This window comes from Mobula hypostoma, chromosome 1 (genome assembly GCF_963921235.1).
Source record: "Mobula hypostoma chromosome 1, sMobHyp1.1, whole genome shotgun sequence".
NCBI classification, from domain to species: Eukaryota; Metazoa; Chordata; class Chondrichthyes; order Myliobatiformes; family Myliobatidae; genus Mobula; species Mobula hypostoma.
This window is the reverse complement of record NC_086097.1, coordinates 241,919,003-241,942,165: the sequence shown is the minus strand read 5'-3', so window position 1 is coordinate 241,942,165 and position 23,163 is coordinate 241,919,003. Positions and strand designations below refer to the sequence as shown.

At 42.6% G+C, this 23,163-nt stretch overlaps 1 protein-coding gene across 1 annotated transcript in view; it reads left to right on the top strand.

Moving 5' to 3' along the window:
• Nucleotides 1-260: 260 nt before the first annotated feature.
• The window catches only part of eif3hb (eukaryotic translation initiation factor 3, subunit H, b), a 152,233-nt gene continuing 129,330 nt past the window's right edge, over nt 261-23,163 (top strand). The window contains exons 1-2 of the mRNA XM_063042269.1: nt 261-374; nt 18,338-18,494. Coding sequence (XP_062898339.1) covers nt 285-374; nt 18,338-18,494 — 247 coding nt within the window. The 5' untranslated portion in view covers nt 261-284. The remainder of the gene's footprint in view (nt 375-18,337; nt 18,495-23,163) is intronic.

Here is a 23,163-nt window from a genome sequence, read left to right as displayed (position 1 = left end):
AACGAAAACAGTGACATATTACAAAATGCACCTTTCATTCAAAAGAAGAATGCAAATAACTAAAAGAAGCTTAATAGATAAGTCATTTGCCGGATTAAATTCTATACCTTGTATACGTGATGTTACCAACTACTACGAAAGTTTTTTTTGTCTCGTAATTTGGGATAAAAAGGAAAGATTCCGCTGAAGATTCACCTGTTCGCAGCGGACAACTTTTCCCCGTTCGGTGCATCCAGCGGACGCAGTTGTGTCACCCGCTCGTTTCCGCTCCTTTCAGCAGCAGGATGGCGGCGCGGAGGGAAGCGGGGAGTACGGCAGCAGCGGCGGCGTCGGGGCTTGACTCTCCCGTCAAGCAGGTTCAGATCGACGGACTCGTAAGTAACGACGTCAAGGCCCGGGACGCGAACCTCGGGGATTGGAAGGGAGCCAGCCGAAGGTTCGGTCCGGCTATAAAGGCGGCAGGCGTGGAGCGTGTCTGTGGCTGTGAGTGATGGCCCGATGCTTGATGCTTGGTGCCCGGTACTGGTGGCCTGACACGTGCGGCGTTCCCTGCTGTCGCTATACACAAACTCAGGGAGACTCGTCTCGTCTCACATCGGGCAGGAGGTACAGAAGGCTTCCCTCCCTTTAACCATCCAGTTCTTGGACCAACCGGCAAGACCCTAATCTCAACCGTATAGCAACCCTATGAACACTCTACACTTTGCACTCAACTGGACTTTATTTGATCTAAATATATTTGCTTGTGAAAGTTGTGTATAATTTATGTTTAATTTACATTTTTTTTGTCTTTGGATGTTCTGTGCTTGTGATGCTCCTCCAAGAAAGTTTTTCATTGCACTTGTGCATATGACAAGAGTAACACGCACAATATCTGCTGGAGGAACTCAGTAAATCAGGAACACTTATCAGAGTTGGGCTAATTATTATCACTATTATCAGTTGTTGATTTTCCTCCACAGATGCTGCCTGACCTGCAGAGTTGCTCCAGCATTGTGTGTGTGTGTGTGTGTGTGTGTGTGTGTGTGTGTGTGTGTGTGTGCGCGCGCGCGCCCCCCCCCCCCCTCCATGTAGCAATATATTCGAGTTTGACTTCGGAAAAGGAACGAGAGTACTAACTTCGACCCTTCCAGTCTGCTCTCCTGGTTCATCAAAATCATGGCTTATTTACCTCATCTCCGTTTTCCAGTCATGACCCCACTCCACTTAATTTTCCTCAGAATCTAATCTTTACTTTTCTACTTTTGATCACTGACTCCCTACAGCTGTGGAGGATAGGGATAATAAATCCTCTGAGTGAAAATTTCTTATCCTCTTCCAAATCTTGATCCAGTCCCCTTTTCTGAGGGTGTGATTGAGATTCTAGACTCCTCACTCAGGGAAGGTGTCCATTTTTATATAAGGAGACCGATGGTAGCAAAAGTGATTGGGAAGCTGTCAAAATCCAACAAAAAGTAATGAAAGCTATGAGAAGGGAAAAGATGAAAAAACTAGCCAATAATATAAAGCAGGATACTATAAGCTTTTTCAATTATATTAAGAGTAAAAGGGAGGTGAGAATTGATATTGGATCACTGGAAAATGCTGCTGATGAGGTCGTAATGGCGGACAATTTTAATGGGTACTTTGCATCAGTCCTCACTGTGGAAGACACTAGCAGTGCGCCAGAGGTCTGTGAGTGTTGCAGCAGGAGTGAGTGTCATTGCTATTACAAAGGAAAATATGCTAGGCAAACTCAAAGGTCTTAAGGTGGATAGCTCACCTGGGACCAGATGGACTACATCCCAGAGTCTTGAGAGAAGTTGCTGAAGAGATGATGGATGCATTGGTTATGATCTTTCAAGAATCACTTGATTCTGGCATGGTCCCAGAGGACTGGAAAATCTCCAATGGCACTCCACTCTTTTAAGAAGGGAGGAAGGCAAAAGAAAGGAAATTATGGGCCAGTTAGCCTGACCTCAGTGGTTGGGAAAGTGTTGGAGTCAGTTAGTAAGGATGAGGTTTTGGGGTACTTGGAGACTAATGATAAAATAAGTCAAAGTCAGCATGGTTTCCGTTAAGGGAAATCTTGCCTGATAAATCTGTTAAGAGTTCTTCCAGGAAGTAACAAGCAGGGTGGACAAAGAGGCAGTGGATGTCATTTACTTAGATTTTCAGAACACATTTGATAAGGAGTCTCACATGAGGCTATTTAACAAGATAAAACCCTGTGGTGTTACAGGAAAGATACTGGAATGGATAGATGAATGGCTGACAGGCAAGAGGCAGCGAATGAGAATAAATGGGGCCTTTTTTGGTTGGCTATCAGTGCCCAGTGGTGCTCCTCAGGGGTCAGTATTGAGACCACTATTTTTCATATTGTTTGTCAGTGATTTAGATAATGGAATTTGTGGCAAGTTTGCGGATGATAAGAAGATAGGTGGATGGATAGATAGTGCTGAGGAAGGATTGCGATTGCAGCAGGATTTAGACAAATTGGAAGAATGGGCAAAAAAAGTGGTAGATGGAATATAGTGTTGGGAAATGTATGATAATACATTTTGGTAAAAGGAACAATAGTGCGGACAATTATCTAAATGGGGAGAATGTTCAAACATCAGAGGTGCAGAGGGAATTAGGGAGTCTTCGTGCAAGACTTCCAGAAGGTTAATTTACAGGTTGAGTCTGTGGCAAAGAAGGCAAATACATTGTCGGCATTTATTTCAAGGGGAATAGAATATAAACTCAAGGAGATGGTATTGAGGCCTTATAAGACACTAGTCAGGCCAAACTTGAAGTATTGTCAACAGTTTTGGGCTCCATATGTCAGAAAGGATGTGTTGTTATTGGAGAGAGTCAAGAGGAGGTTCATGAGGATGATTCTGGGAATGAAGGGGTTTAACATATGAGCAGCGTTTGGCAGCTTTGTGCCTGTACTCACTGGAATTCGGAAGAATGTGGGCGATCTCATTTGAAACTTACTGAATGTTGAAAGGACTAGATAGGGTGGATGTGGAGAGGATGTTTCCTCTGGTGGGGGTATCCAGAACAAGAGGGCACAGCCTCAAAACTGAAGGGTGACCTTTTAGAATGGAGGTAAGGAGGAATTTTTTTTAGCCAGAGAGTGGTGAATCTGTGGAGTACTTTGCCACAGACTGCGGAGAAGTCTATTTAAGGTGGAAATTGATCGTTTCCTAATAGGTCAGGCAATCAGAGGGTATGGCGAGAAAGGGTTGAGTGGGATCTGAGATCAGCCACGATGGAATGATGGAGCAGACTTGATGGACTGAAAGGCCTCATTCTGCTCCTATGTCGTGTGGTCTTGTAATGCTCCAGATGGTTCCTTAATGTTGTCATAGCTGGGGGAGGTAGTCGGATCCCCGCAGCACCTGGTGATCCAGTGGTCTCTGTCTCAGAGACCGACATCAGACCGTCTTTCAAGAGGTGACAGGCCCCAACAGAGTACCTGTTAGGGCTCTGAAAATCTGCGCCAACCAACCTCAAAGACATTTTCAATCTCTCCTTGTAACAGTCGGGATTCTCAGCTGCCTCAAAAGGGCAACAGTTATACCAGTGCCCAAGAAGAGCAGGGTGAGCTGCCTTAATGACTATCGTCCAATAGCACTTGCATCTACAGTGCTGAAAAGTGCTTTCAGAGGTTGGTTATGGCTAGAATTAACTCCTGTCTCAGCAAGGACCTGGACCCACTGCAGTTTGCCTGTTGCCACAACAGGTCCACGGCGAACGTGATTTCATTGGCTCTTCACGTGGTCTTGGGTCACCTGGACAGTACACATACCTATGTCAGGGTGCTGTTTATTGACTACAGCTCTGTACTTAGCACAATCATTCCTACAGTTCTGATTGAAAAGCTCCAGAACCTGGGCCTCTATAAATCCCTCTGCAACTGGATCCTCGACTTCCTAACCTGAAGACCAATCTGTGCGGATTGGAAATTACATCTCAACTTTGCTGGCATAGCTCGGGGGTATGTGCTTAGCCCACTGCTCTCCTTTCTCTACACCCACAACTGTGTGGCTAGGCATGGCTCAAATGCCATCTATAAATTTGCTGACAATACAACTATTGTTGACAGAATTTCAGATGGTGATGAGAGGATGTACAGGAGTGAGATAGATCAGCTAGTTGGTGTCACAGCAACAACCTTGCACCCTAGAGCTTTCTAACTGGCTGCATCACCTTCTGGTTTGTGGGGGGCGGGGGGGGCGGCGGCTGATAATGTTGGTAAGGAGGGATGTCCCTGTGAAGTATTGCACTCATAATTATTGTCTTTACTAGCCTCATTAGGCCATTAGTTTCTTTCAAGGTTTCATTAGTCAGCTGGAGTTGTTGTCCAGGGCACACACTGTGTGGAGGTGGAACCTGCACTCTGTCAAAAACAGCGCACCGTGACCCACTGTTGGACGTATCAGCTACCGTGATCCCACCACCAGCTAGATCTTCCCCCCTCACACCTTTCGGCTTTCCACTGGGACCACTCCATCTCTGACTCCCTGGTTCAAATGTCCCTTTCCTTTCCGGACGCATTCCCCTGCAGGGAAGAACGGCACTTATGAGAGGCGACTGTGACACCAACAGTCACTCAGAGTGAGCTGCAGAAGTCAGTGGCTGCAACTGGAGCTGAAGTGTATGGCTCCGCTGTAAACGTAACTTTGCTGGATCAAATAATGACAGCACAAAAAGATCGTTACTTATCTTTTCATCCGTTTATTTCTTCGAGCTCAGCCGGCAAGTGAACTTAGACCCGACATCAGGGAGAGACCCGTTTTCATCTCCCTGGCGGTTCTACAAGTTCACTGCCTGATGTCAGAATTGTCAGAAGTTATAAGGCCACCGATACAAAAGAACAATCAATTTGATAGCATTCTAGCCAAGTCAATAGACTATTGAAGAATCATTTTGATAACCATTCCAGCCAAGTCAATAGACTATTGAAGAATCATTTTGATAACCATTCCGGCCAAGTCAATGGACTATTGATACAAAAGTACAATCAATTTGTTAGACACTCCAGCCACCTTAATTTAAAAAAAGGAATGTCCTACCTGGTTTGCTGGAGCCACAACTTAATTACAAAGTTAAGAACATCCGTCAAATTTATGCTTTAATTAAGAAGGAATGTTCTGTCTAATTTCCATCAGGTACTGCTTTTTGTCAAAATCAAAAGGTGTGAAAAGCCCAGGGACATGTGGATCTGGGCGAACCTTAACCCTTATCTTGCTCCAAAGAAGGCAGCTGTGAGACATTATTCAAACACACTGGAGTCACAGACATAGTCAGTACTTAATCCATTGTTTACAGGAATCTGAGAATCCCCCATTCCCTTAAACTTTATCACCGCAATCTCTAAGGCATTGTACGAAAAAGATATTTTTGGAAGAGTGACAAGGAAGAAGCCCTGACTGAAAAGAAAAGCATATCCTTGCCCATGAAGACTTTGAAAAGCATCACTTAGAAGATACTGTAAAGACCGGAAGAAGGTCTTGTGGTTGGATGAGACTGAAGTGGAACTTTTTGGCCTCTGCACTAAGTGGTACAAGTGGCATGAATCTAATACCGTGCATCAGCCAGGTACTACTGTAAAGTATGGTAGAGGTAGCATCATGCTATAGGAATGCTTTTCAGCAGCAGGGGCTAGAAATCGGGTCAGAACTGATGGGAAGATGAATGCTGCAAAATACAGAGAGATCCTGGATAAAACCTTGCCTCTGCCAGAAAGCTTAGACTGGGGAGGAAGTTCATCTTTCAGCAGTACAACAACCCAAAGCACACTGCCAGAGCAACCATGAAGTGGCTTCAAATGAACTGGTCCAGTCAGAGTCCTGACCTTAACCTGATGGAAGGGTCTTGGCCTGAAATGTCGATTGTACTCTTTTCCATAGATGCTGCCTGGCCTGCTGAATTCCTCCAGCATTTTGTGTGTGTCACTTGGATTTCCAGTATCTGCAGATTTTCTCTTGTTTGTGATTAGAATCACAGTTTTGTTATTTAATTGGAACATCTACATAGACCACCAAGGTCCAATCCTGAAAAGGATTGTTGTGTGGTAGTGGCAAGCCAGTTGGATTTCCTCCTCTTCATGGGTTGCCTCCTTGCTACTGGTGTCTTTCCATTTAGTAGCGCTTTCAATCATTTAGCATTAGATTTAACCAATTTCCCTGGGGATCAATAAAGTATGACTATGACTAGATTTATGTGATGTGTAGGCACCATTTCAAATAATTTCAATAAAGCCATTAATTTTAGACAATTGAAGATACTATATTTTGTCACTTTCTTGAATTATCTTGGCTGTCACAGATGTGACCAATATGTTCAGTAATGAAACATTGGTATCAGTGGGTTCCCTACTTGTGCTCATGAGTGCAAGGCAGGGGTTCCCAACCTGGGGTCCTCAAACCCTTGCTAATGGGAGGGATCCATGACATAAAAGAGGTTGGGATCCTCTGGTGTAAGAGATATTTGATGAAGGCATCTCTTGTTAGCATCCAGCAATACCAAGTCCAGAACAGTGCAATTAGACTGATAGGAAACTTGACTCAGGCTGTTCAAGGTAGGAATCCTTGCTGGAAGGATGTTTTGGTTTTGGCCATAGATCAGGGGCTTTGATGTTCAACTTGGGAACGTTGTGTCAGCCAATCAGGATGGTGGAATTGGGCAAAGGTTCTCGGGAGAACTGGGCACAGGAAGATTTGTGATGGACACTGGTGGGGTTTGTGTTTTTTTTTGGTGGGAACAACAGAGAGGACGGGAGGGAAGATGGCTGAAGATGCTGTGGGAAGGAGCATCCCTCTTGTATGAAATGTTTTGTGCAGATGAATGGCTCCAAGGAGGAAGGGCCAATACTCCTGAGACAGCACCCATTTGTTCAAGATGGTTTTTGAGTAGCTTTCAGAAGCTGTTGTGTGCTTTCACGCTGACCTTGGGTCCAATGTGTGAGTAAATCGACCACTTCAAGATGAGCTCCAAGTTAATATGCATATTTGGACTGGGTTAACTAATGGGCCCTTTTATTTTTTCCTTTTCTTTTTCTGACCAACTGTTCAATAAATACGATCTGTAATTTCTTGCTGACCGACCATTATATAAGGGTAGTATCTATACAGCGTTCACTCAAATTGAGGTTTCTCTAATAGAAATGTCCCAACATTCCTGTGGTTGAACCCCAAATCGTACTGATCCTAGACGTATGTTGTTTATAAAAGGTGGCCTTCTCACTGTGGCTGTTAGCAGAGTTGGCTAATGAGGCAAATTTGCATACAGGCCTGGTGAGAGGGTTATATACAAAAAAAAAGAAATAATCAATAAATTGGCAATAAATGTCAAGAACATGAGATGAAGAGTCCTTGAAAGTGAGTTCTCTGGTTGTGGGAACAGTTCAGTGATGGGGTGAGTGAAGTTATCCCCATTGGTCAAGACCCTGATGGTTGAGGGGTAGTAACTGTTCCTGATCCTGGTGGTGTGGGTCCTGAAGCTCCTGGAGGGAGCATGACCTGAGTGGTGGGGGTGCTTGATGATGGATGCTGCTTTCCTGCAACAGTGCTCTGTGTAGATGGGAAGGGGTTTACCTGTGATGGACTTGGCTGTATCGACTACTTTTTGTAGGATTTTCCTTTCGAGGGCATTGGTGTTTTCATACCAGGCCATGATGCAGCCAGTTACTATCTTCTTCAGCACACATCTATGGAAGATTGTCTGAGTTTTAGATGTCATGCCGAATCTTTGTGACCTTTTAAGGAACGCGAGTCGATGCTGTGCTTTTTCCTAACTTCCGGTAGGGAGGAGAAGATGGTGGCGCGATGCAGTGCGCGTGGCCTCTCCGGTGAAATGATATCGTATTTGTTAAATAGGGGCCGTGCACAATACTGATTTGATGGAGACAGACGTGAGAAGCATGGAGGAACATCTGGAGAAACTTCTGAAATGCCCAGTTCACTGCTGCTGCTACTGTGTGATCGAGAATCTCCAGAGGGAAGGCCCCAGAGCCTCGGCTTTGCCTGTTGCTGGCGGCTGGGGCTGGGGTCGAAGTGCTCAGCAGAGATGGTGCTCGGTGTCAGAGGGCTGGTCGGAGGCTCGAAGTTTTCGGATGGACTGAGAGTCGGACTGTGGTTGGGTGCTTCCAGGATGCTGCATCGGCAAGTTTGCGGCGCTGGAAGCTCATGGCAGGGAGAGTTTTCTTCCTTCTACCATCTGCGTGAGATGATGGGACTTTCGAGAGACTTAGAGACTTTTTACCGTGCCCATGGTCTGTTCTTGTATCAAATTACGGTATTGCTTGCAGTGTTGTAACTATATGTTATAATTATGTGGTTTTTGTCAGTTTTTCAGTCTTGGTCTGTGATATCACACTGGAGGAACATTGTATCATTTCTTGATGCATGCATTACTAAATGACAATAAAAGAGGACTGTGTGTCCTCATAATCTAATCTAATCTGATTGCATTTAGGTGCTGGGCCAAGGACAGATCCTCTGAAATGATAACATGCAGGTAGTTTTGGGTGGATAGGATTTCACTTCCTGGAGATGAAAGGGTATGGAATGTGCATCGTCTCACTGTGTTATCCCTCAGCTTTCCCTTTATAATACTTAACAGTGCTTGATTCCTGTGGGGTGTGTGCGTTGTGGCACTTATCACCCAAGACTGAAGGTTGTATGTTTCGGCATGAGGGCATTGACTTTCTCTTATCTGTGTGTGTATTTAATAACAATATTAGAAGGTGGCCATTTGAGTCTTAGGCAGTTCTATTTCCCTTTATAGGATGTGAAGCTTGGAGATTGGAGGCTGAAGTTGGAGGCCTGTCTGGGTGCGTGGGAGGGAGGAATGTGGCTTGTTTTGCTGTTGTTATTTTGTTGCTCATTGTGATCTATGTTCTGCTGAGTATTGTGGGCATGATAGATTGGCGCTCCGGAATATGTGGTAACACGTGAGCTGTTCCCAGCACACCCCTTGGTTGTGTTAGTTGTTAACGCAAATGGCACGTTTCACTGTATGTCTCAATGTATGTGTCCCAAGTAAATGTGAATCTGTAACCAGTTCTTACACACGCCCATTATCTCTTCTATCAGCCACCTATACTAGGTGGGTGTGAATGGATGGATGGTGCCTACATCTGTGATAAATAGTTCAAGTAAGTTTATCTCTCACTGAGTTTTTTCCATCATCTATTTTGATCTAGTCTAGCACTATGTCCAGGATTTTACTGATATTTGTATAAATGAATTGCATTTCTTGCTAGTCATTGGCGTCCACTATTCAGAGCATTTATTGAGTTCTTGGTATCCTGAATGCTCTTTCAAATTAATGTTCACCATGGAAGTGTGCTGTATCATGAGAATACATGATGGAAGATTAGTAGGCAGTAATCATGATTGTCTAGCTCACATTTCACTTGAAGGTGTGAGGCTTTGTAGGATCCAGAATTCCCACTGAGAAGTCCAAGGGGAAAACCCCACTTTTCTTGAAGGAGTGAGGCTTTGTGGGATTCAGAATCAGCACTGAGAATTCCAAGGGGAAAACTCTTGGCAATGTGCCCTTTGTGCAACTTCCATGTATTGGATGATGATGGAGAAATCAGCAACATGAGTTAAAAAGGATAAATTTGTGAGTCTTGACTACATATGATTCCAGTTTTTGAAGGACTACATTCTGAAATTTGGTCTAAGTCCCAAATCTTCGTGAGAAAGATTGGGTTAGTTGCTGGGGATTTAGAATGGAATTGAATATGGAGGGTGTCCCTTTGTCATTCCAGGTCCTTGGGTCCATTTTTCTTATTGATTTTGGTAAACACAGCAGAGGGCAAATAAGAATGAGTCTTGCTTTTTGGATATGGGAATGGGAAAGGAAGGCAGATTTCCATCTTTAAAAGGATATCTGTAGTCCAAAATAATTTAAAAAAACTATGACTGCTGTAGTTATGCAGCTACTATTAATTAGGTAACAATTTAAAATTTTTTGTGTTTTGTGATTTGATCTCTTTCCAGATAAATAGACCAGTCTTCTAGATAACTGACCCAGAAATACAATCACTAAAGTTGGACTGATATAAGGGAATAAGAAAAATTATAAAAATTAAAAGAAATAAGAGCAATGTAAATATTGGGAGTTGGTTTACAGATCATTAATCCATAAATTGCTTTGTTCTAGTAGCCCTGTATAGAAACAGCACTATTTAGAGTTCAGCCATCTACTTTGGTACAAATCCTCCCAAGAGATGAAATTCAATATCATTGTAACATGGTAAATTAGTAGATGTCTGGAATACTGTCAGGGATTGGATTAGGAGTTCACTGTACCATGAATTGTATAAATGAGGCTTTTCAAGGCAGTGTGAATTTATGCCCTCCTTAGCAAGGAGAACTGTGTCACAGTGGTGAAATAGAATGTTCCAATCATTGCTGTCTGACAGATTAGTACAGCACAGGAATGAAAACTAAACATTTTCATTGATTTCCCCTTGTGCATCTTGGGGCTCTTACTGTGATGTCTGACTTCAGTAACAATTGCTTTCAGCTCATTTGGAGCTGGGTTGCCAGTACACAAATTCATATGGCAAAAAGTCACATAGAATTATTAAGAAATGGCTTGATTTTGAATAGAATCCAGTTTGAGGTGAAAAGCATGTGCCAAACTATACACATTAATTTTTAATTTTCCTTTTGGCTTTCATTATAAATGATGAATAATGCCTTGCAGCTTTATTTTTGTGAAAAATGTTTACTCACCCAATAGTTGAAAAATGATGTCATCTATGTACTGTACATTTATATTGCACCTTAACATAGCAAAATATGCACTTTGCTGAAGATTATATTTTGAGCACTATCAGCCTCTAGTTTACTGTACATAAGAACATAGAAATGGAGTAGGAGTAGGCTATCTGATCCGTCGGGTCTGCTCCGCAATTCAGTAAGATCATGGCTGATCTGGCTCATCACCACGTACCTTCTCTTTTCCCCATAACCCTTAATTCTCCTACTATCCTACCTTGTCTTAAATATATTTACTGAGGTAGCCTTCACTGCTTCATTGGGCAGAGAATTCCACAGATTCACCATTCTCTGGGAAAAGCAATTTGCCCTCATCTCCGTCCTAAATCTACTTCCCCAAATCCTGGGGCTATGTCCCTTAGTTCTAGTCTCACCTACCAGTGGAAACATCTTTCCTGCCTCTATCTTATCTATCCCTTTCATAATTGTATATGTTTCTATCAGGTCTCCTCTCATTCTTCTGAATTCCAGTGAGTACAGTCCCAGGAGACCTGATCTCTCCTCATAGTCTAACCCCCCATCTCTGGAATCAACCTGGTAAACCTCCTCTGCACAGCCTCCAAAGTCAGTATATTCTTCATCAAGTAAGGAGACCAGAACTGCACGCAGTACTCCAGGTGCGGCCTCGCCAGTACCCTGTACAGTTGCAGCATAACCTCCCTGCTCTTAAATTCAATGCCTTGTGCTCTTGAATTCAATTCCTCCAGCAATGAAGGCCAACGTTCCATTTGCTTTCTTGACAGCCTGCTGCGCCTGCAAACCAACTTTTTGTGGTTCATGCACAAGCTCTCCCAAGGCCCTCTGCAGAGGAGCACAGCAGCCTGCTGCAATTTTTTACCATTTAAATAATCGCTGCACAATTTGCTTTTCTACTCAATTTAGTATCTCCAGCAAACTTAGATATACTACACTCAGTCTCCTCTTCCAGATCGTTAATGTATATCGTGAATAGTTGTGGGTCCAGCACCAACCCCTGCAGCACATCGCTCACCACGGATTGCCAACCAGAGTAACACCCATGTATCCCAACTCTCTGCTTTCTGTTAGTTAAGCAATCCTCTGTCCATGCTAATACGTCACCCCCAACTCTATGCATCCTTATCTCATGAATATCTTTTATGCCGCACCTTATCGAATACCTTCTGGAAATCCAAGTAAATAACGTCTATTGGTTCCCCTCTATCCACTGCGCCTGTTATATCCTTAAAAAACTCCAGTATGTTTGTCAGGCAGGATCTGCCTCTGCTGATGGATCAATTTCTTTCCATGTGCTTTGCTTTCTTCTTTAATGATAGCTTCAAGCATTTTTCCAACTACAGATGTTAAACTAACTGGCCTATAGTTACCTGCCTTTTGCATACATGCTTTTTTTGAACAGTGGTGTGACATTTGTCGTCTTTCAATCCGCCGGGACTTGCCCAGAATCCAGAGAATTTTGGTAAATTATCACCAGGGCCTCTAATATAACTTGTGCCATTTCTTTCAGTTCATTCAGTTCTCTTTCAATTCTTCTGCCATTCCGTCAGGACCAGGGGACTTGTCTATCTTTAGGCCTACAAGTTTGCTCAGCACTACCTTTTTAGTGAAAGCTATCGTATCGAGGTCCTCACCTCCCATCACATTCATCCTGTATTGCTGTATTATGTTTAAATCTATTACAAGTGTTGAGAAAATATCCAGAGAAGAAAATAATGTTGAAAGGATAGTTTGTTCATCTCCTCCCCCCATGATATATTCTTTCCCTTCCCGACTCTCTCCCCTCTTCCCCCTCTCTCTAACCGTCTCCAAATCTTATTCCAACTGTTTTTTTGAAATCTTATTTGTCCATACAGCACGGAGTGAGCTCTTCTGGTCCTTCAAGCCATGCTGCCTCAGCGGCCCCACAACCCTAATCATGGGACAGTTTACAATGACCATTAACTTACCCAGTACACCTTTGGACAGTGGGAGGAACTGGAGCACCCGGAGGAAATCTAGATATTCTATGGGTAGGATGTACAGAGACAGTGCCAGAATTGAACTCTGCACTCTGGAACGTCCTGGGCTGTAATAGAGTTGCACTAACCACTAAACTACTGTGGCATCCATGTTGTTTAATGTTTGAAAACTCCTCAAACCAATGCTAATTTGGTAATTTTTTATTATTTTGTACTGAGGTACAGTGGAAAAACTTGTCTTACATATCCTTCATTCAGATCAATTCAGTACAATGATGCATTAAGGTTGTACAAGATAAAACAATTGCAGAATTTAGAATAATTTGTAACAGAGAGAGTACAGGCAGATAATAAAGGTCATAACAAGGTATGTTGTGAGGTCAAGCATCCACCTAACAATAGGGTAGAAACCGTTCATGAGAATGGTGGATCTTGCTTTCAGGCTTTTGTATCTTCTGCTGATGATGGTTGGGGGGCGGGGGGAAGGTGAGGTGGAGTGGGAGAGGGAATGAATGAAAAAAATGTATATGTATGTCCAAGGTGGGTAAGATCTTTGATTATGCTGGTGGTTGTACCAAAGCAGCAAGAACTGTCGGAAGAGTCCATGTAGTGGGGGCTGTTTTCTGTGATCTGCTGCGTCTACACTCTCAGCAGGTTTTTTGCAGTCACAGGCAGAGCAGTTGCCAAGGCAAGCCGATATTCATCAGAATGGGGTGTTCTCTGTTGTGCATCAATGAAACATCGGTGAGGATCAAGAAGGATGTCACAGCTTATGATCTGAAATTGCTGACAAATCATCATATCCCTTCCCGTCTGCTTTGAGCTGAGCTTCAGATAGTGGTGGGCCAGTAGATGAAGAGCAGCCAATTTCTGCCCCCCCCCCTGCATAAATGTCACAGGTATATGTGTGCATGATATGTAAGTTCTTCACTATGCCCACGTTTATGTGGTTGGATTATCAGTCAGTTGTGTGTTTTGAGGTGATCAGTTTGAAATGTTAGCTACATTCAAGTTCTTAAGCAACCTCATTCCTCGTGCTAAACTTATCTTTAGTCTTGGCAAAAAGCTGTGAGTATCGATCATCTGTAAACAGAATGAAGATCAGTAGAAATATTAAGCAGGTCAAGCAGTGTTAGTGGCCGTTCTGATGAAAGGTTATCGACATGAAATGTTATCCAGTTTTTCATTCCTCGTGTGCCCTGCTGAATGTTTAGGCTTTTAAAAATTTTTAATATTTGGCCTTCTGTATTGAAGACACAGTTTAATAAAGTGACTGTGGATGTAACAACCTGATTTGCTGACCAAACTGCATACCCAATGTGTCTAAAGGTACGGTCTCTTAGACACATTGGGTATATCTAAAAGGATCATTGAGTGTGTCCTGATGCATTCCATCCCCATCTTGGATGGGAGCAGCTGAGTATCGGACTGGAAATCCCTACAAAGGTCTGTGAGAATGGCCGAGAGGGTCATAGGGGCCTCCCTACGATCCATTGGGGACATTTATATCGAGTGCTGCATGTGCAGGACCCTTAGTAGTATCACCCATGCATTCAGCATCTTTTTTGATATTTATTCTGCCATTAGGCAGGGGACTCGTATGCATAAAGACAGTAACAGTCAGGATGGGAAACAGTTTGTTCCCTTAGGCCATTAGGCTTCTGAAATTCCTGCTGCATCGCATTTGAAGTGTTAACCGGATAATTTGTACTGTATCCTACAAAATTTAATTTATGCACTTGTGTAATTCATTTGTAGATTTAATTATTTTCCTAAGTTATTGCATGTTATACTTGTCTTATGTGTACTACTGTGCTTTATACCCTGGTCCGGAGAAACATTGTTTTGTTTGATGGTATACATGTATATAATTAAATGATGAAAGACTTGACTTGACTTAAAGAAAAGGAACAATGATTTCATGGAGTATGGGACCTTACCTAGACTAGATTTTCAAATTTGAACCCACTTTAAGTTTAACTCTGACTTTCAAATTGAACTGAAATTGAACTTGTGCGGGGAAAATATTTCCATTTGCCGAGAGGAGGAAGAGGAGCAAACCTTTTCACACGTGTCGTCTCACTGAACTGAAAGTCAAAACTGTGTGCAGAAACGTAACAACTCTGTAACATCCATTCAGTAGGCTGCAGAGGAAATCCGTACTTCTAGAGAAGAGGCTGTTAAATCTTCACTGACAAGAAATGCAAACTTACAGAAGGGAAACTAGACCACAGAGGTGCAAAGGGAAAGGCTGAAAGGGCAGGGGAGGATTTCACGCAGTAGTGTCTTCCTGAAGATGGCAGAAATTAATAATTGTGAAAGGGAAGCTTAACTAGCTTACATTTACGTAAAGAATTTAATCATCCCCATCCTGCCCCATCTCACTAAGGTAACTCCTCTTGCCTTTGTTTCACCTGATCCTCCATCACTTGTCTGTTCTTTATTTTGCAGTGACAGCACAATGATCATGTTTGTAGACAAGTACCCTGGACAAATAATCTGAAGTATACTGTTCTTTACCATTTTCAAACACCTGACTGTGGAAAAGTCTTAGGCACTTATATATAGCTAGAGTACTGTATTCGTCAGTGGGAGGCGGAGAGCAAGTTTGTAAATCTGGTGGGAGCAAAAGAAGTGGGGAATGGCGAGGGTGGAGTGTTGTGGGAGGGGTGTGGGACAGGTAGCAGAGAAGGAATGCTGTGGTGGGACTGATGGCAGGGGCGCAGACCTGAGACACCAGGCAAGGTCATTTGATTCCAAGCATTTGTTTTTATTGATCGTTACAGAATGTTTTCCCTCTCCTTGCCCCCTTCCCACTCTCAGTCCACAATAGAGAGCCATATCAGAATCAGGTTTATCATCACTTGTATATGTCATGAAATTTGGTATTTTTTGCAGCAGAAGTGTAGTGGAATACATAAAGTTATTGCAGTACTGAGTAAATGGCTTGGGCACCCTAGCTATAAAGGCCTAAGACCTTTGCACTGCACTGCATGTTTGCTCTGTATGACTGGCAGGTTGGATTTGCTGGCTGCTGCAGGGCTGTAGGCATCTCCAGTCATGTGGGAATTTGGGTTACAAACTGTTCTCTGCGAAAGCCGAGAAGGATCTGGAAGGACTCCAGGTTCTACCTCAGCAGTTGGAATGAAGTAACCTTGGTTCCTTTATTGATACTGGGTCTTTTTTTTAGACCATATTAATATATAAATCCTCTGGATTATAAATCCCGTCTGGTTCATGAATATCTGGGAAGGAAATCCATTGTGTGGCCTGGCCTGAAACAATTGGCAATGTGTTTGACTCTGAACTCTTTTCTCAAATGTCCTGGTATTCTGCTGATTGCAAACAAATCAGATTAAAACCAGCATGAAATTAGTGAATTTAGACAAGGTAAACTGCGATGTTATGTTGAAGTTGAGTAAGACATTGGTGAGACCTAATTTGAAGTATTGGTGCAGTTTTGGTCACCTACCCACTGGAAAGATGCAAATAATGTTGAAAGAATACAGAGAAAATTTACAAGGATGCTGCCAGAGTCTGGAGGACGTGAGTTATGAGGAAAGATTGAAAAAGTTAGGACTTTATTCCTTGAAACATAGAAAATTGAAGGGAGATTTGGTAGAGGTATACAAAATTATGAGGGATATAAGGTAAATGGCTTTTTCCGCTGAGGTAGGGTGGGACTACAACCAGAGATCATGGGTTAAGGGTGAAAGGTGAAAAGTTTCAGAGGAACATGAGGGGAACTTCTTCACCAGATGGTCATGACAGTGTGGAATGAGCTGCCATCACAAGTGGTGCATGTGAGCTTGATTTCAATGCTGAAATGAAGTTTGGATAGGTAGGTGTGTAGAGAGCAGTGGTCCTGGTGCTGGTATTTGGGAGTAGGCAGTTTAAATAGTTCCACATGGACTAGGTGGGCCGACTGGCCTGATTCTGTGCTGTACTTTCTAGGACTTTATGACTCTGACTCTGAAGTCTCTGCACAGCTCATTTGACCCTGTAATGTCATCCTCAAACGTCTGGTCCTGTGCCTGAACTGGGAGAGCTATTTCTCAGTCTGGTAAAGCAGAACTTGATTTGGCAGGTTTGAAGGATCTTGTCTCTTCCGTTACCATCTCTGGGAATGACTGGTTCCATGGCCAAGTCAGCCCCACCAAAGGCGGCAGATCAGAGATGCCTGGCTAGCAGGGAATAACTCTGAGACTTGACTCGATATAAAATATGCAGAAAGTTATAAACTCTGCCAGCTTCATCATGGACATTGGCATCAAGGACTTCTTTAAAAGGCGGTATCCATCATTAAGGACCCTCATCACCCAGGACATCCCCTCTTCTGCCATCAAGGAGGGAGGTACAGGAGCCTGAAGATACACACTCAACATTTCAGAAATAGCTTCTTCCCTTTTGGTCGGATTTCTTAATGGACAATAAACCCATGAACACTTCCTCAGTATTTTCCCCCCTCTTTTTGCACTACTACCAAGGTAATTTTTGACTGTATATGCTAATTGTAATTTATAGTTTTTATTACTATGTATTACAGTGTACTGCCATAAAACAAAATTTCACGACATATGCTGGAGATATTAAACCTGGTTCTGATTCTGATGTGAAGTGTGAGACAGGAAACCTTTGCTGATAGCCACACTCAACTGATGAGTCAAAAGCTGATCCTTCATCATCATGAATGTTCATTCCCTGCAGACTGTAGCTACGATGTAATTCATCAGTCAGATGTGGAGTGGAACTAGACAAGCTGTCTTTGACAGAACTTCTCAAAACTACAGCAAATTGGATCTGAAGGGATAAGGGCAGCAGGCGTGTTGTAAGGACCCTGCCTGCAAGTTTAATTTCACTTGCACTTAACGTGACTTGGAAATTATCATGGATTCTTTATCTTCCACAGTAAATCTGGGAACTCACTGACAATGCAATTGTGGAGCCTTTACCACAAAGTTCAAGTGAACTATTTTACAAATCCATTTGTAGGGATTTAAGATGGTCTGTGTATTTGTAATCCTAAGATCATAAGACGTAGGAACAGAATTAGTCCGTTCAGCCCACTGTCTGTCAATCAGTCATGGCTATTCTACAGGTTTCTCCCTGTAACCTTTGATGCCCTTTCTAATCAAGAGCCTATTAACCTCGGCTATAAATATACCCAATGACCTGACCTCCACAGCCATTTATGGCAATGAATTCCACAGGTTCACTTCCCTGTGGCTAAAGAAATTCCTCCTCATCTCTGTTCTAAGTGAGCATCCCATAGTTCTGAAGCTGTGTCCTCTAGTCCTAGACTCTTTACACTATAAGAAACCTCCTCTCCACATCCCCTCTAGGCCTTTAAATATTTGATAGGTTTCAACAAGATTTCCCCCCCCCCCACCTTACTTCTAAACTCCAGTGAGTACAGGCCCATAGCCTTCAAACTTTTCTCACGTGTGATCGTTCTTGTGTCATAGAACATAGAATAGTACAGCACAGCACAGTACAGGCCCTTCGGCCCACAATGTTGTGCTGACCCTCCTCTGGACCCTCCTCAGTGCCAACACACCCTTTGTTGAGTGTGTTAAATTGAAGGAAACAAATGCCCCTCTTTTCACTGCCACCTCATTGTTTCTATTGTAGGTTGTCCTGAAGATCATTAAACATTTCCAAGAGGAGGGGCAGGGCAATGAAGTGGTCCAAGGAGTACTTCTCGGACTTGTGGTTGATGATCGGCTTGAAATCACCAACTGTTTCCCGTTCCCTCAACATACAGAGGAAGATGCCGACTTTGATGAAGGTACGTTGTGAATGGTGTTTTCTTTGAATATGCGGATTCAAGCTGGTACATTCTGTGAGTATCCTGGTTGGTGCCTTGCAATTGGTGTTCCAAATGTTATAGTTTAACTGTACATTACACGGTATAATATGATATCGTAGCAGTTAGCACGTGCTATTATAGCTTGGGGCATTATCGGCACCGTTTGTAAGGTATTTGTACATTCTCCCTGACCGCATGGGTTTCCTCCAGGTGCCCCAGTTTCCTCCCACAGTCCAAAAATGTACCGGTTATTAGATTAATTGGTCATTGGAAATTGTCCTGCAATCAGGCGAGTGGGTTGCTGGACAGCGGGGCTCATTGGGCTGGAAGGGCCTGTTCCACACTGTGTCTGTGAATAAAGAAAATAAATACGCTTTTAGCCAATGCAGGTGAAAATGTAAGTATTTGCTGAAATGGAACATGCTGGACTTGTTCTTTTATTATTGCCAAGCCACACGATGTTTGTACTAAATGATGGCACTGTCTAAACAGTCATTAATTCCTGGAATGAAGAGGGTTCTCCTATCAATGGTGGATAAAGAAAATAGATTATTTTCTTTGGAGTTTAGAAGAATGAAGGGTGATCTTGTCTGGGGCATGATAGAATAAACGTTGTTTTGTTTAACTGGTGAGCAAAACTTGAATAAGGGGACATTGTTAGTGAGGCAGTTGTTTAAAACTGAGGTATGTAGAAACTTCTTGCAGAAGGTTCATATGGCTCAAATATTTCAGTTTATTATCAGAGAATGTATTCAGTATGAAACCTGAAATACTCAGTTTCGCAGACATCTCTCTTTAAAAAAGCACCCAAAGAGAGACTGATCTGCGGTCAACAAAAACTATTGTGTGGCCAACATTTCGACATGCCACAGTCTCGCTCTCGCTCGTCCTTTGAGACAGACCATGAGACATCAGTGTCATCTTTGCTTGATGTGTGCTAGAATACTTGGCCTCTGTGCTTGTAGGATTCAGTAAAACCACGACCAATCTTTTATCTTAGTTCTACTTTCTTGTAATAAGCCTCAATCTCGTCATTCCTTTAGTGTCTAAAATTCTTTTACTGGAGTGTAATCGGTTACTGAGCTTACACCTTCTGTTTTGAATTCCAAAGTTTTACCATAAGCAGGATGAAGAAATTTATGTGCATCTTCGTCCTGAGCAGTGAACCCCTTGTTTTGAGACAGTGAACCATGGTTCCAGATGTTTGAGCTGCACTCTATATCAGATGTTTCCTCTATAACTTAAAGCACAATTGTCTTCTCAGTTTTTCCAGTCTGGATGAAGATTACTTGCCTGAAGGTTAACTCTATTTCTCTTGCTTTCTGACCTATTTGTGTATATTTTTAAAATGGCATTTTTCATTGTTTAAACATTTGTATTAGTGTTTTTCATAGCTTTTGGGGTGACACAGTAGTTTGAGGTTAGCACAACACTTTTCAGTACAGACGACCAGAGTGTAATTCCTGCCATTTCCTGTAAGGAGTTCGTATGTTTTACCTGTGACTGCGTGAGTTTTCTCCATGTGCTCTGGTTTCCTCCCACAGTCCAAAGACGTACTGGTTGGTGGGTTAATTGGTCATTGTAAATTGTCCTACGATTAGGCTAGGATTAAATCTGGGTATCACAGCTGGAATGGAAAGGCCTATTCCATGCTGTACATAATTAAAAAAAATATTTTTATTTATTTTGGGGAATGGATGAACACAAATGAGCAGGGAAAATTGCATTCTTGCGAATTTCAGTTCCTCCAGCATATTGTTTATTGCTCAAGATTTCCAAAGCCTGCAGAATCTCTTGTTTCTCTTATTTTGCCTTATGGCCAGTTGTCAGTTGTCTGACGATGAACGACTTGTTTTGGACACTGATCCGCTGGAATAAGATGGCGCCAGTGAGCAATGTAACCAAGGGCGACATCCTCCAGATGGTTCATGAAACTACTTCTTTCACTTTTTCATTCCAATGTAGTTCTACTATTGTTGGAGCCTGTGAATGACATTTTGGTGGTGTGTTTTCCGGCCGAGTGAGCAACCTGGCACTCTGCTGTCTCCAAGGGTGTTCTGTGTGAGGTTTTGAGTGAAGGGTGTGGCCTCTAGGCCAAGAAGCCTGGAGACCCCATAATCACTCCATTTCTTGCTGATCTCGTCAAATGAAGCACCAAGGAAGATTAAAATCATCGAGGCGAGAGGATGTTCAGTGCCGTCTACCAGCCTGTCGCTTGCTGGTCCCCAAGGAAGGTCCCTGCATTCAAGTGTTCTCTTTCTCCCTCTGCTTGATAGTAAATGTACTTTGAATCCTTGGATCACTTGCTTCTTTCATTTATATGAAAAAAAACAGGTTTTGCGCCAGGTAATTTAACATTTATAGTTCAGTTTTTATTGTTATCCACTGCAATGTACTGCTGCCGCAAAAACGGCACATTTCGCAACATGGTGATATTAAACCTGAGTCTGATTCTGGGTTGTCTGTTCTGTAAAGCATTGTGCTCACCACTACGGTAACGTGTTGCTTCTGCCCTATTGTTCCTTAAGAAACATGAAATATATTTTAAGAATTTGAAATAATGTTCTGCTTTAGATAACCTGTATGAGTACCTTTGATCAGTAATCTGTCTTAATTTGCTAAGAAATGTCTTCTGATTTTCTCTTTTTTCATTGTCAGACGTATCTTCACTACCTTTACTGCTTTTTAAAATTCTGATTATAGGTAATCTTGTTTAATTTTGTTGTTCAGAACTGCGTCAAGAAGTGCTTGCTGCTTGTAGCAGTAGCAGATTATTTTTAGTTTTGTTCACAGCAGCAAGGGAACTTCAACTTTAGTGGCAAGACTTCTGAAAGTGTATTGGTGGCAATTTTCTTGAATCTGGTGACTTGTTTGAGTACAGTGCCACCTACAGGCTGTCTGTTGTCTCTACAAATAATCCAAACAGTAGAGCAAGCCTCTTGAGTCAGTTAGGGAAAAATAAGATGTGTAAATATGGATTTTGATTAATTGGGACAGCCACCTATTTGGAACATTCTTCAAAAACAAAAACTAATCAAGAAAATAGCCAGGATTCCCTTTGTTTATTTGGGACACTAGGTCGCTTAATTGGCACGTGAGACTGTTGCTGGACAATTTCTAACTATAAGCTGCACCTAGGTATCCTCTGGTAGATTAGGAGATATGACAGAAACTTTTTTTTCATCAGTAGTAATGATGACTGTTGTACTTTCCCTATTTCAGTATTTGAACTATGATCCAATATAACCCTATGTGGTTTCAATAAGACACATTTTCACCCTTGTGCTCAAATCCTTTGTGCAATAAATGCCAATGGGCGGTTTACCTTCTGACTTGCTTATTGTAGGTGCAGCATTTGGACACCCAGGACCCATTGAATATCAAACCTTTTCAGTCTCTCAACTGATGGGAAACACTGATTTTCTCACAAAATGGATGAACTTGTATTTTTCCACATTGCTATGTACCAGTATCAGTGCTATGTACTTGCCCATACACTTAGCTTGTCAATATCCTCCTTCAGCCTCTTGGCATTCCGCTCACACCCAGATTTTATCATTAATAAATGGATGAATTATGCCCGGTCCCCTCATGTATGCCATTGAAAAGTTAGGACCCCAGAACTATTACAGCCTGCTACCTATGAGCTGTATATTCCTATTGTTTTGTCTTTTAACCAATCCTTAATCCAGAACATACACCACAATTCCATGTTCTCTAATTTTGTTTAATGGCATCTTGTGGCATATCTCATTGATCTTAGAATCTCTTAGAGGATAAGACATGAGAGAATAGGATCAGTCAAGTGTGACAGTGGAAAAGTATGTATGGAACCGGAGGAGATAGCAGAAGTAATTAACGAATAGTTTGCTTCAGTATTCACTATGGAAAAGGACCTTGGCGATTGTAGGGATGACTTACAGTGGACTGAAAAGCTTGAGCATATAGACATTAAGAAAGAGGATGTGCTGGAGCTTTTGGAAAGCATCAAGTTGGATAAGTCACTGGGACCAGACAAGATATACCCCAGGCTACTGTGGGAGGCGAGGGAGGAGATTGTTGAGCCTCTGGCAATGAACTTTGCATCATCAATAGGAACGGGAGAGGTTCCGGAGGATTGGAGGGTTGCAGATGTCGTTCCCTTGTTCAAGAAAGGGAGTAGAGATAGCCCAGGAAATTATAGACCAGTGAGTCTTACTTCAGTGGTTGGTAAGTTGATGGAGAAGATCCTAAGAGGCAGAATTTATGAACATTTGGAGAGGCAAAATATGATTAGGAATAGTCAGCATGGCTTTCTCAAAGGCAAGTCGTGCCTTAGGAGGCTGACTTAATTTTTTGAGGATGCGACTAAACACATTGATGAAGTCAGAGCCATAGATGTAGTGTATATGGATTTCAGCAAGGCATTTGATAAGGTACCCCATGCAAGGCTTATTGAGAAAGTAAGGAGGCATGGGATCCAAGGGGATATTGTTTTGTGGATACAGAATTGGCTTGCCCACAGAAGGCAAAGACTGGTTGTAGACGGATTATATTCTGCGTGCAGGTCGGTCACGAGTGGAGTGCCTCAGGGATCTGTTTTGGGACCCCTTCTCTTTGTGATTTTTATAAATGACCTGGATGAGAAAGTGGAGGGATGAGTTAGTGA